This window comes from Poromitra crassiceps (assembly GCF_964638095.1).
Source record: "Poromitra crassiceps genome assembly, chromosome: 5".
NCBI classification, from domain to species: domain Eukaryota; kingdom Metazoa; phylum Chordata; class Actinopteri; order Beryciformes; family Melamphaidae; genus Poromitra; species Poromitra crassiceps.
In genome coordinates, this window is record NC_139642.1 from 60,582,946 (window position 1) to 60,596,737 (window position 13,792).

General features: G+C 45.1%; 1 protein-coding gene and 1 pseudogene across 2 annotated transcripts; one reads left to right on the forward strand and one right to left on the reverse strand.

Moving 5' to 3' along the window:
* Positions 1-307: 307 nt before the first annotated feature.
* LOC310776657 (3-hydroxy-3-methylglutaryl-coenzyme A reductase pseudogene) lies at positions 308-1,834 on the forward strand (annotated as a pseudogene). Its single transcript has one exon. The product of its transcript is annotated as a 3-hydroxy-3-methylglutaryl-coenzyme A reductase pseudogene (transcript).
* Positions 1,835-2,450: 616 nt separating this feature from the next.
* On the reverse strand, positions 2,451-2,963 carry akap14 (A-kinase anchoring protein 14; the record flags this gene model as incomplete). Its single annotated transcript, XM_083636827.1, has 1 exon — positions 2,451-2,963. The coding sequence occupies one exon, from the start codon at positions 2,961-2,963 to the stop codon at positions 2,451-2,453; it is 513 nt and encodes a 170-aa protein (XP_083492953.1).
* Between the last annotated feature and the right edge of the window lie 10,829 nt (positions 2,964-13,792).

The following is a 13,792-nucleotide window of genomic DNA, read 5'->3' on the forward strand; positions in this document are numbered from 1 at the left end:
ATGTACAGAAACAGTGGATGGATAAATCCAGGAGTCATGTCATGTCACTTGAGCAATTGTGATGTCATCAGTGATGATGTCAGCATTGATGTCATCAGACCTGAGTGAATGTGGTTGCAGTGGGCCAAGTTCGAACTGCAGTGCAGTTCACTGATGAAATCACCGATGACATCACAATTGTTTGAGTGACATCACTGATGACATCATCACTGACATCATCACCGATGACATCACAATAGCTGGAGTGACATCACTGATGATAATATTACTTTCGTTAGATCAGGCAGCACCAAAACCCCTGAAGACCATGATCAGCACCACACCACCCGGCCTCACCCCTCTCGCTGTCTATGAATCTAAATCTCTCCCTGAGGATGGTATGGCCTCCAACGAGAACGAGATGATTCAGCCCCTGGCAGGACCAGTGAAGAATGGCCCATGTGTTTCAGGCTCAGAGGACGCTCTTGCTGACACACCCTCTGTTACTCAACTAAGAAGCTCCACTTCAGAGCGCCGGAAGCTGGACGAATGTATGTCCATCCTCACAGATCCCCAGAGAGGGGCCCGTCTCCTTAGCGATGCAGAGGTGATGATGCTGGTGACCTCACACAAAGTCCACACCTATAAGCTGGAATCTGTGTTGGAAAGTCCAGAGCGCTGCGTGGCCATCAGGAGGGAAGTTCTGTCATCCAAGCTGCCTATTCGTTCTGCCTTGTCTTCTCTGCCTTATAAGAACTATGACTATTCTAAGGTGATGGGCACCTGCTGTGAGAATGTCGTGGGGTACGTGCCGGTGCCAGTAGGTGTGGCTGGTCCTCTTCTTTTGGATGGGAAGCAGTATTACATTCCCATGGCAACCACAGAGGGCTGCCTGGTAGCCTGCACTAACAGAGGATGCAAGGCAGTTGCTCTGGGCAGTGGTTGCAGCAGCAGGGTGCTAGCTGACGGTATGACCAGGGGTCCTGTGGTGAGGCTACCCTCAGCATGCCGGGCTGCAGACGTCAAAACCTGGCTCGAGACCTCGGACGGCTTCAGAATCATCAAAGAGGCGTTTGACCAGACCAGCAAGTTTGCTCGTCTGGAGAAGCTGTTGATCAGCTTAGCCGGGAGGAATCTGTACATTCGCCTCCAGTCACAGACGGGGGACGCCATGGGCATGAACATGCTCTCCAAGGGAACCGAGCAGGCTCTGCGCAGACTCCAGCAGCAGTATCCAGAGATGGACATTCTGTCAGTCAGCGGCAACTATTGTATGGACAAGAAGCCCGCTGCCCTGAACTGGATCCTGGGCCGGGGCAAGTCTGTCGTGTGCGAGGCCACCATCCCTGCCGCGGTGGTCCGGGAGGTGTTGAAGAGCAACCCGGCTGCTCTGGTGGAGCTGAACATCAACAAGAACTTTGTGGGGTCGGCCATGGCCGGCAGTGTCGGGGGCTTTAATGCTCAAGCTGCCAACATCGTAGCAGCGATCTACATCGCTTGTGGACAGGACCCGGCTCAGATTGCGGGCAGCTCCAACTGTATAACTCAGATGGAGCTGGCCGGTCCTCAGGGAGAGGACCTGTACATCAGCTGCACCATGCCTTCCATAGAGCTGGGCACCGTGGGAGGAGGCACCAACCTGCCTCCACAGCAGGCCTGTCTCCAGATGCTCGGCATCCAGGGAAGCAGCTGCACCGAGCCAGGAGAGAACGCCCGCCGGCTGGCCAGCGTGGTCTGTGCCTCCGTGCTGGCAGGGGAGCTCTCCCTAATGGCCGCTCTCGCTGCTGGACACCTGGTTCAGAGCCACATGACCCACAACAGACCTAAAGCCAACGTCTCATGTTTCATTTATTAGAGTTTAACGAGGCGCGGGATAAGAACAGTTTTGAAAACAGTGAATCCTGGAATGCATCAAACATTACAGCATCAGGTAGATTTGTTTTAAAAGATCACATGGAAGACCAGCTCTGCAAGACCAGGATGATATCTGAACTCCCAAGCAGTAGCTCCATAGAATAATTTGGCTACCAACCCATGATTTTCAGGTGCTTTTCATCCAAAATAGTGTTGTTTTTTTTGGGCGGAGCTTGAATTTTTTATTTTTTGCCATGTTCTAACTGATTTGACTCTGATACAGTACATTTGTAATTGATTCTGACACTTCTACAGCAATCTCACAGGTGTTGGCTAGCTTTTGAAAAAAATAATTTTCAGCAAATACCCTGTAGTTGTGGAGATATACTCAATTCAGTTCGGGCATGTCATTTTCGGCAGGTGAGCTGAAAAATAGGCTTAGGGATTAACAGGTTAAAGGTGGAGACTCTGCTGATGTTTTTGGTGGTGGTGCGGAGATGTTGCCCTCTCTCCTGGCACTGATGACCATATCCATGGTCTTATCTGGCTGCGTGGCTGGCAACATGACAAAAAAGCACTGGCGGTCGAAAACTTCAATATCTTGAAGTTTGTTGAACTTACAGTATGCTATGGAGCAACGCCTTGCTCTCAACAACGTCCGTCAACCACTTCTCTCTGAACCTACTTTTGCCTGGCATGTGCACCAACTGGGTGGACTCCACCACGAAGGAAACCTCCACTGGTGAAGTCGGGGGTTTGGCCTTGGACATGTCGATGAAGAAGTCGACATAAGCCGTCCCCTTGGGGATGGGCCTCTGCGGGGTGGGGATGCTCCAGCGCGCCCGGTAGTGGTGAGAGGTGCGGTTCTCCTCCTCGTCTGTCCGGAGGAAGGCCAGGCAGAACAGCCAGCTGGGATGCACTTCCCAGGTGCGCATATAATCCACGATCTGCTGCTTTCCCACCTCAATGGTGAAGTCCCTGTAAGTCACCCAGTCGATGTTTCTCATCTCGTAGTCGGGAAGCTTGTTCTCTAACACGTTCATGTCCGCAAGACCTGCTGTTTCCATCACGTCGTTTACTACTTCATCCACTGTGGCATTCTGACTGGATGACGGTCGATCTTCTTCCATTTTGCCCTTGCACTATCTCTCTGCTGCCTGCTGTTATCTTAGAGGAAACCAAATGCCCTCCTTTCACAACTGTTGTCATCAGTGATGTCGCTCAAGCAAATGTGATGTCATTGGTGATGAAGCCATCAGTTAGTGATGTCATCAGTGATGTCAATCTCACTGATGACATCACTAATGACATCACCAATGACATCACTAATGACATCACCAATTAAATCACAATTGCTCAAGTGAATCACTGATGACATCATTACTGATGACATCATCACTGATGACATCACAATTGCTCAAGTGACATCATTGATGACATCATCACTTACATCATCCATACACGGTGCGGCAGCCATACCAGGGCAGGGCAGTAAATGAATGGAAGTGAATGTGAGCTGCGGGTTTTCTGGATAAAAAAAAAAGCACATATCGTTTAAATTTCTCAACCGATTTCAATTAGTCATTTTTATATTCAATGTTTGTGATCATATTGAGAGAGAAAACATCTAAATAGTAATAATTGGCCATCATTGAGAAAAAATTAACAGAATTGGAAAAAAATAGATGTTAAACAGTAACACACTGGCAATCTATTTTCTGTATTTTTATAGCCGTCAATACTTTGAGAGGATCACCGCACTCATGAATAGAATGTGCTAAGGCTGAGAGTTGTTTCTCTAGCTCACTGAGCTAAGCTCAGGTAGAAACTTCTGTCTGTGTGTGTGTGTGTGTGTGTGTGCGTGCGTGCGTGCGCATGAGGGATGGCCATCCTCGACTTGACCCTGCTGTCGATATACCAGCTTTTGAATAAAACTACATGTTTTCAGTTTTGCATTTGTCTTTTGTAATTAGACATATTCATGATGATGATGATGATGATGATGTACTTTTGCAGTACACATTTTCAAACCAAACTATGTGATTCCAACTTATAAACAGTTTTTCTGGCTTTTGGCAATGTATTATTTTCAGTGATCTTTCTCATGAACAGTCTGAAGGCGACAAAGGACGGACAGTAAAAATGTATCGTTAATATCCAACACATAAAACACACTGCTTCCATCTACTGTACAATACACCTTATTGACATGTCTAACAACCAATAGCAGGACAGGTTGTAGACCGATCTCACTTCCCCAATCACTTTGACAGCTTTCCACTGAAGTGTGCAAGACGGAGGGGAAGGACAGGAAAAAAAACCAAGAGAGAGAGAATCACTAAAAAATACGCAACCCACTTTATCAGAGCAAATAGTGCCACGCTAAGCCAATTGAGTGCAAGAAAAATCACTCCTACATGCATAGTGGCAGCCAACGGAAATTTCCCTGCAACCCCAATGACTGGCTTTTAATAAATGGCGTAAGAGCCTAATGAGAACAGAATCCTCTGGAGGCAACGCTTCCTTCTCTTTCCTGCTCTTTCTGTTTCTCTCTCTCATCATCCTCTCTTTCAGTCTCATGGTCGTGAGTTTAGGCTTCGTTTACAGCGCCACCTCCAGTCTGCTGGTGTTGTTTACACCCATACAGTAAGTAGGCTACAGTGTGGTTAGATCCACATATCAGGGCAAGATTGGCCTTTTAGGAACAAGCATACTGATTATGAATATGAATACCTAACCTGTCAACTTCAGACCCTCACAGCTTAAAGCTATATAGTACATATATAGTATATTATATTATAGTATAGTATATATTAGGGATGTCACAATATATCGTCCCACAATATATCGCGGTAGCAAAACGTGACAATATGTATCGTTGAGATGAAATCTCATATTGTGAGAAAAAGAAGCTGAACATGGTGGCACTGATCTGCAGCTGATTGCATGCTCGCTCTCCTTTTCATTGCTTTGTTTGAACAGACGAGGGACGTTACAGACACGGAGGATGAAAATGGTGAAATTACTCAAATTAGCGTGGAGGATGCCCCCTCAACTTACAAATCGATCGCAAAAAAATATTGTTAAAATATCGTATCGTTATCGTAAACCCAATATCGTGTATCGTATCGTGAACTGAGTGTATCGTGACACCCATAGTACCTTTTGTACTGCGGAACTGCGCTGCGTTCATGTGGTTGTCGGAAAAAAATGTGTCCTATACCGTTTCCTTTGCTCTTCGTTATCACGCAAACGCTGGAAACAGCTCCAGTATCAACATGTTTAAACGCTCGGAGCAATAAAATACAACACGTCTTCTTTGTAGCGTCCATGTTGTTTCCACATTACAACTTAAAAAGCTCATGAACACACCGATGTTGGAAAAACGACTTCCCAACTCAACGCCCAAAGTAAATTTGGGGCCATCCAAGGACGGTAGGCAACGTTTGTCACAGGCTCCAACGTAGCCTACCCCGTCGCTACTGTTTTAGCTGGAAAACAGTGTCGACAAAACCCCCACAAAATGACTCGTTTTTAACTCGTTTCAATTTGAGCCATTCAGTCTGATAACATTTGGAAACTCTCGAAGAGCCGCACGATTAGATTATTCTGTCCACATTCACGTTATCAACCGGAACTTAACCGGGTAGGGCTGGGCTGAAGTCTCTGGGGCGCATGTTCCAGACCCGCGTGTGAATGCCACCACGGACAGCAGACTGAAAACTCTGCTAGGCTGCTGTGGAATACAGAGAGTTACGCTTATGTGGTGCATGGTGGGAAGTACTCGTTTGGCAGTGGCTTGAATATAACGTACGTTCATTTAGGTAACGCATATTAATTAGAGCTTTAATATACTGCAGCCTGCCGTTTACTTGACTTGCTTCCAATGCTACATTTCCATCAAATTCTCCACACGACCATTAGCATTCTGCAATCTGGGAATCCATCGGTTAAAAAATAAATACATCCTGTCTTTGAGAGGTTAGTATTCTGTGTTTTAGTGGCAAGTTTGTCTGTGACACAAAAAAACATGTCAAAGAAGAAGAACAATAGTAAGAAGAACACTGTAGTATCAATTCCAGCATACCCTAAACATAACATCATTTAACATTATGCTGTCAATCAAAATAACACCATATTTGTTGATTATAAGGGTCACAAACGGTGACATCGGTGCACATCCCGAAAGCGGTGTTCGATGCAGACCTGTGCTGGACCAAACAAAAACGGCAGTACAAGAAAAAAGAACAGTCCGTTTGCACACTGTATAGCTCCCTTTAGCTCATTCATTTTATTCCCCACGTGCAGACACTTTTCTTTTCTTATTATCATTTATAAGGGTGCCCATTAGCTGACGTCTAGACGACAGCTAGTCTTCCTGGGGACCAAGACAACGATACACATTACTGTACATGACAGACATACAGTAAAAAAGAAATGAAATCAAAAGCAAACAATAACAAAAAGAGGTTATATGATCATATCCTTCATAACAGAGATGCCTGAATGCTATGTGATTTTTAATAGCCAGGATGTGGGCCTATGTCAGCTAATCAGTATATCAGTCTAACCCTCATAGGCAGCGTAACAGTGAGAGGATGATGGTGAAAGATAGAACACAGCTGGGAAGGGAAAGGACCAAGAGGCCACCAGAGTGATATCAGATAACAACCCAACACACAGGTAGATCATTTCACTATACCGTCTGTGCAGTGAGCTAACAACCCAACACACAGGTAGATCATTTCACTATACCCTCTGTGCAGTGAGTTAACCCAACACACAGGTAGATCATAGCTATACCCTCTGTGCAGTGAGTTAACAACCCAACACACAGGTAGATCATTTCACTATACCGTCTGTGCAGTGAGTTAACAACCCAACACACAGGTAGATCATAGCTATACCCTCTGTGCAGTGAGTTAACAACCCAACACACAGGTAGATCATAGCTATACCCTCTGTGCAGTGAGTTAACAACCCAACACACAGGTAGATCATAGCTATACCCTCTGTGCAGTGAGCTAACCCAACACACAGGTAGATCATTTCACTATACCCTCTGTGCAGTGAGTTAACCCAACACACAGGTAGATCATTTCACTATATACCCTCTGTGAAGTGAGTTAACCCAACACACAGGTAGATCATTTCACTATATACCCTCTGTGCAGTGAGTTAACAACCCAACTCACAGGTAGATCATAGCTATACCCTCTGTGCAGTGAGTTAACAACCCAACACACAGGTAGATCATAGCTATACCCTCTGTGCAGTGAGCTAACCCAACACACAGGTAGATCATAGCTATACCCTCTGTGCAGTGAGTTAACCCAACACACAGGTAGATCATTTCACTATACCCTCTGTGTAGTGAGTTAACCCAACACACAGGTAGATCATTTCACTATACCCTCTGTGCAGTGAGTTAACAACCCAACACACAGGTAGATCATTTCACTATACCCTCTGTGTAGTGAGTTAACAACCCAACACACAGGTAGATCATTTCACTATACCCTCTGTGTAGTGAGTTAACCCAACACACAGGTAGATCATTTCACTATACCCTCTGTGTAGTGAGTTAACCCAACACACAGGTAGATCATAGCTATACCCTCTGTGCAGTGAGTTAACAACCCAACACACAGGTAGATCATTTCACTATACCCTCTGTGCAGTGAGTTAACAACCCAACACACAGGTAGATCATTTCACTATACCCTCTGTGTAGTGAGTTAACAACCCAACACACAGGTAGATCATTTCACTATACCCTCTGTGCAGTGAGTTAACAACCCAACACACAGGTAGATAATTTCACTATACCCTCTGTGCAGTGAGTTAACCCAACACACAGGTAGATCATTTCACTATACCCTCTGTGCAGTGAGTTAACCCAACACACAGGTAGATCATTTCACTATACCCTCTGTGCAGTGAGTTAACAACCCAACACACAGGTAGATCATTTCACTATACCCTCTGTGCAGTGAGTTAACAACCCAACACACAGGTAGATCATTTCACTATATACCCTCTGTGAAGTGAGTTAACAACCCAACACACAGGTAGATCATTTCACTATACCCTCTGTGCAGTGAGTTAACCCAACACACAGGTAGATCATTTCACTATACCCTCTGTGCAGTGAGTTAACAACCCAACACACAGGTAGATCATTTCACTATACCCTCTGTGCAGTGAGTTAACAACCCAACACACAGGTAGATCATTTCACTATACCCTCTGTGGAGTGAGTTAACAACCCAACACACAGGTAGATCATTTCACTATATACCCTCTGTGAAGTGAGTTAACAACCCAACACACAGGTAGATCATTTCACTATATACCCTCTGTGCAGTGAGTTAACAACCCAACACACAGGTAGATCATTTCACTATACCCTCTGTGCAGTGAGTTAACAACCCAACACACAGGTAGATCATTTCACTATACCCTCTGTGCAGTGAGTTAACCCAACACACAGGTAGATCATTTCACTATACCCTCTGTGCAGTGAGTTAACCCAACACACAGGTAGATCATTTCACTATACCCTCTGTGCAGTGAGTTAACCCAACACACAGGTAGATCATTTCACTATACCCTCTGTGAAGTGAGTTAACAACCCAACACACAGGTAGATCATTTCACTATACCCTCTGTGCAGTGAGTTAACAACCCAACACACAGGTAGATCATTTCACTATACCCTCTGTGCAGTGAGTTAACAACCCAACACACAGGTAGATCATTTCACTATACCCTCTGTGCAGTGAGTTAACAACCCAACACACAGGTAGATCATTTCACTATACCCTCTGTGCAGTGAGTTAACAACCCAACACACAGGTAGATCATAGCTATACCCTCTGTGCAGTGAGTTAACCCAACACACAGGTAGATCATTTCACTATACCCTCTGTGCAGTGAGTTAACCCAACACACAGGTAGATCATAGCTATACCCTCTGTGCAGTGAGTTAACCCAACACACAGGTAGATCATTTCACTATACCCTCTGTGAAGTGAGTTAACAACCCAACACACAGGTAGATCATTTCACTATACCCTCTGTGCAGTGAGTTAACAACCCAACACACAGGTAGATCATTTCACTATACCCTCTGTGCAGTGAGTTAACAACCCAACACACAGGTAGATCATTTCACTATACCCTCTGTGCAGTGAGTTAACAACCCAACACACAGGTAGATCATTTCACTATACCCTCTGTGCAGTGAGTTAACAACCCAACACACAGGTAGATCATAGCTATACCCTCTGTGCAGTGAGTTAACCCAACACACAGGTAGATCATTTCACTATACCCTCTGTGCAGTGAGTTAACCCAACACACAGGTAGATCATAGCTATACCCTCTGTGCAGTGAGTTAACGGAGCCTTCAGGAGCATTATGTCACAGGGATTGAGACAACGGTGAAACAATGAGTTACTTTGACTACAGAACAATGACAATCAAATAAGTACAGATTAGGAAGAGTTTTGGTGAACATGGAGTGAGTCATTACATTCTCAGTCACAAACTTCATCAGATATTCTGCCATATTCTATGTTCTCTGTTCAAGCTAACATTTGAACATTTGTTGATTTGGTCATTTGGTCTTTTCTTTCCAGTCTGCAATGTCCTCTTCTTTTTGTTATGGCAGTGGTCTTCCTCCGGGGGTCCGTGACCACTCGTGTGTCGGCAGTACTGCAGGGGGTCCGCCAATCTTTATCAAAGTAGTGTGTGAATTTGTGTTTTGTTTTGCACAAAACATAATAATGAGTCAACTCCAAGCATTAATAAGTCATAATAATGTATGCTACTTCTGACAAAGCCACTCTTGATGAAGCAATATGTGAAACGTTATCTCACTCTCTCTGTCCACAAACAGTTTGTGTGTGTGTGTGTGTGTGTGTGTGTGTAGTGTAGTCTACAGATACATACATAGCTGCAAGTGTGCCGTGTGTCATTGTGTTCAAAGCCATGTGCTGTGGCACACAACACTGCCATCCAGTGGTCCCTCCAGGTACCTGCTCTATACGGCCAGTAAGAACGGGGCTTTCTCCAGAGGCACAGAGTATGATCGCAGTATAACCCCCCATTTAATTTGATACGATCGTGTCCCAGGGATGAGCCTCATATGGTCTGCTAATGCTATAGCAGTGGTTTTTCAAAGTGGGGTCTGGGGACCACCAAGGGTCCTTGAGGGGGTTCTAGGGGTAGTCCCGAGCAAAATGAGGAATAGGCTAATTTCAGCATAATTTAATTCTCTGGAAATTATCCCAATTAGAGAATGTACAAGAATGCCTATTATAATCATAGATTTCACTCTCATCACTATTATCTGGCCACATACAGTGGAGACAGTTGGACAAGTCCACACTCAATCAAACAGGATTCCCTCATGGCTCCCTGGGACAAAAACTCATCAGGCAGGCAGGCAGGCAGGCGTCCCGGGCTCCAGTGTGTTGGATGTAGCCTATAGCAGCCAGTTAGCACCTAATGCTATCAATGTTGCTTTGGAACCTCAATGCATTGCAAATATGCAAGGCTGCATTTTTAATTGTTGTGCGTGCGTGCGTGCGTGCGTGTGCGTGTGTGTGTGTGTGTGTGTGTGTGTGTGTGTGTGTGTACTGTATGCTTTCTGAATTGTGACTAACAGGGAGTGTGTAGGGGCTTGAGTTAATGAGGTTGGGTGAGCGATGGGGGGGCCGGCGCTGGTCTTCAGGGGCCGATAGGGCCCATTGGCTCTTCTACTCTCTCACTGCGGGAAGAGAGAGAGAGAGAGAGATGTAGAGGGAGAGAGAGAGAGAGACTTAGAGGGAGAGAGAGAGACGTAGAGGGAGAGAGGGACATAGAGAGAGAGAGAGACGTAGAGAGAGAGAGAGAGAGAGAGAGAGAGACTTAGAGGGAGAGAGAGACGTAGAGGGAGAGAGAGGGACATAGAGAGAGAGAGAGAGAGAGAGACTTAGAGGGAGAGAGAGAGACGTAGAGGGAGAGAGAGGGACATAGAGAGAGAGAGAGAGAGGGACATAGAGGGAGAGAGAGAGAGAGACGTAGAGGGAGAGAGAGGGACATAGAGGGAGAGAGAGACATACAGAGAGAGAGAGACGTAGAGGGAGAGAGAGACATACAGAGAGAGAGAGACGTAGAGGGAGAGAGAGACATACAGAGAGAGAGAGACATACAGAGAGGGAGAGAGAGATAGTGTGTGTGTGTGTGTGTGTGTGTGTGTCTGCATGTGCATGAACACTGTATATAGATAGATAGATAGATAGATAGAGTCAGGCAGACACACATACAAAGAGAGAAGGAAAGAGAAAGAAAGAAAGGTTATGCGAGGGAATGGAAGCCAGGAAAAGGACAGTAGGAAATAAAGTAATGGATGTGAAAAGGACTTGGCTAGTGTCCCTTTTTTTTAAACACAGAGTGAGAGGTCTGTCTCTCCCAATATGAGCGTCTCCAATAATGACATCACCCTCCGTCCATGAGCCCACTCACAGTGTCTGACCGTGCACAACTGATGTCATCTCACTTCACTGTTGGAGAAGAGCTTCTTCTGATTCCCACTGGCTGATTGAGGGGCTGCATGCTAACTCAATGTATGGATCAACAAATATGTTGTTGTTGTTGTTGGCGGCCATTTTCATGCCAAAAATAAACAAAGCTTTCCCCAGATGTGTGTTCTTGTCAGGCCTCTGAAGCAGCATTTAGACCAGTCTTTCCCAACCAGGGGCATGTGTCCCCCTAGGGGATATGTGGCAAGAGTGAGGATTGCAATTTATCTCCATGATTTAAAAGAAATATTCCAAGTAATTTCGTAAGTCCATTGCTAAAATGGTATACGTGCGCGCCACCATTAGCCCCCCCCCCCCCCCCCCCCCCCCCTAAATATATTTAGCATGGATTTACTTGTAGCCTACAGTATCAGCAGATTCACCACAGCCACAGTGTTTAATACAGTGCAGCAGCAGATTCACCACAGCCACACTGTTTTCTTTGCTGCAAAGTCCTGCAAATAATTCAATGACACCAGCCCATATGGAAAACGGTCAGAATTGTATTAAAGGGGAGTCATTCAAATGATTTCCATGCAATAATCAGTTGTGTTTGATACTCAAAAGTTTCATGTTTAATAAAAGTTATTCACGTTTGTGAAGATTATCCCGCTGAACCCAAATCCACGTTCCCAATACACTTATGTTAACCACAGACCTTATTTTATGCATTTAAGTGAAATCCCCATTCTAAAAACCCATTCACTTTTCCTCGTACGAACCCGGAAGTAATACTTCCGTATCCTTCCTGCGGTGCTCTATCACTGCAGAGCTGTATCAAAGCTGATGGTCTTTAAGAGCGCCAGTGTTTCACACTAAGGGGACATTCACACCAAAAGCGCTTTTTTCAGTCGGAACGCTATGAAAATCATGTCGAGAGCGCTTCCATTGTGCACAAAACACAGCGCACGGAGCGGTTTCTTTTGTGCTCCGTTTGTTTTCCCCTGTAGTCGCGTGCAGTACAGATCAGAACACAACGACCACAAGGACGGTAGCCAGCTGCTTTTGTCTGTTTTGATGTTGTTCACTGTCAACATGAAAGCCAGATTATTGCTAATTCTGGCAGCAGCCGAGGTCAAGAATACCTCGGGAGGAGAAAATGTAGGAGGAGTGAAAAACACGAGCAGCACGCTTTTCCTCTAATGTTCAACTTTTTTCAGCTTTAAAACGCCCACAGCGCTCCTCCCAAAAACAACAGACGCCACCAGCGTTTAAACGGCAGGTGCGTTCATTAAAAGAGGAGCACGTTTAGCGCGTCCTGACATAGAGAATGAATTGCAGAAAGACGCTGGCAGCTCCAAAAACGCTTTGGGTGTGAATGTCCCCTTACAGTATATCAAACTGGTCATTCAGTGATGTAGTCACTATAGCATTCCATTCCATTATGTCTGACGTCAGCACATGTTTTTAGCAGCATCTTTTCTTTCTTGTTTTACTTTGTGCACACAATGAGGTCAAATTTTGTCACCAAAAAAACGGGGGCTTTAAGGCAGAGTGAGGTATCATATATCGCCCACTTTAGACCAGAGGTTCTCAAATGTTTTTCAGCCAAGGACCCCTTACAAGACAGAAAATATACCGGGGACCCACTCATTCTGATTTGTGATTTTGGGCTAAGCTAAATTGTTTCCACGGTAACGTGCTTGACTTTTAAATTGATAGGCTTGTTAGATTAGATTAGAATGTAATCCATCAACCATTTTATATTTAAATCATGCAAATATTTCCGTTGAACTATGAAGCTTTTGCAACAACAAAAAAATATTTTTTTATTTTCCTGAAAACTTTTCGCGGACCCCCTGGCAAAGTGCCATGGACCCCTGGGGGGTCCCCGGACCCCCATTTGAGAACCACTGCTTTAGACTATAATACAATATATACATCGATGCCTCAGTCCTACACAGACATCACTGAATATGACAACCACCCTTACTACTAGTCCTGTACCCTTAGGTACAGGACAATCAAATTCAGAAGAGCTCGCCTCGGGAAAAGCCTGATCCCGGGCAGCCATAGCTGCTCTGAACAGCAGGCCCCGCTGATGTGTTGTCTGTCTTGCCACATTGTTATTGTCTCTGTTGATGTCATGTATGTTGCTGTTTTTGTTATGTCCTCTCTGCACACTGGCGTAAGAATTTTTTCCTTGTAATGTACAGGACAGTGAAAATGAATTTCCCTTCCGGGACAAATAAAAATAAGTCTAAGTCTAAGTCTATCCTGCTCTGTCTATCCTCTCTCTCTGTCTCTCTGTGTGTCTCTGTCTCTCTCCCTCTCCCTCTCTCTCTCTCTGTCTCTCTCTCTCCTTCTCTCTCTCTCTCTCTCTCCTCTCTCTCTCTCTCTCTCTCATGCCATGGTATTTCTCTCCTATTTAAAGGGCACTAAAGATCAAG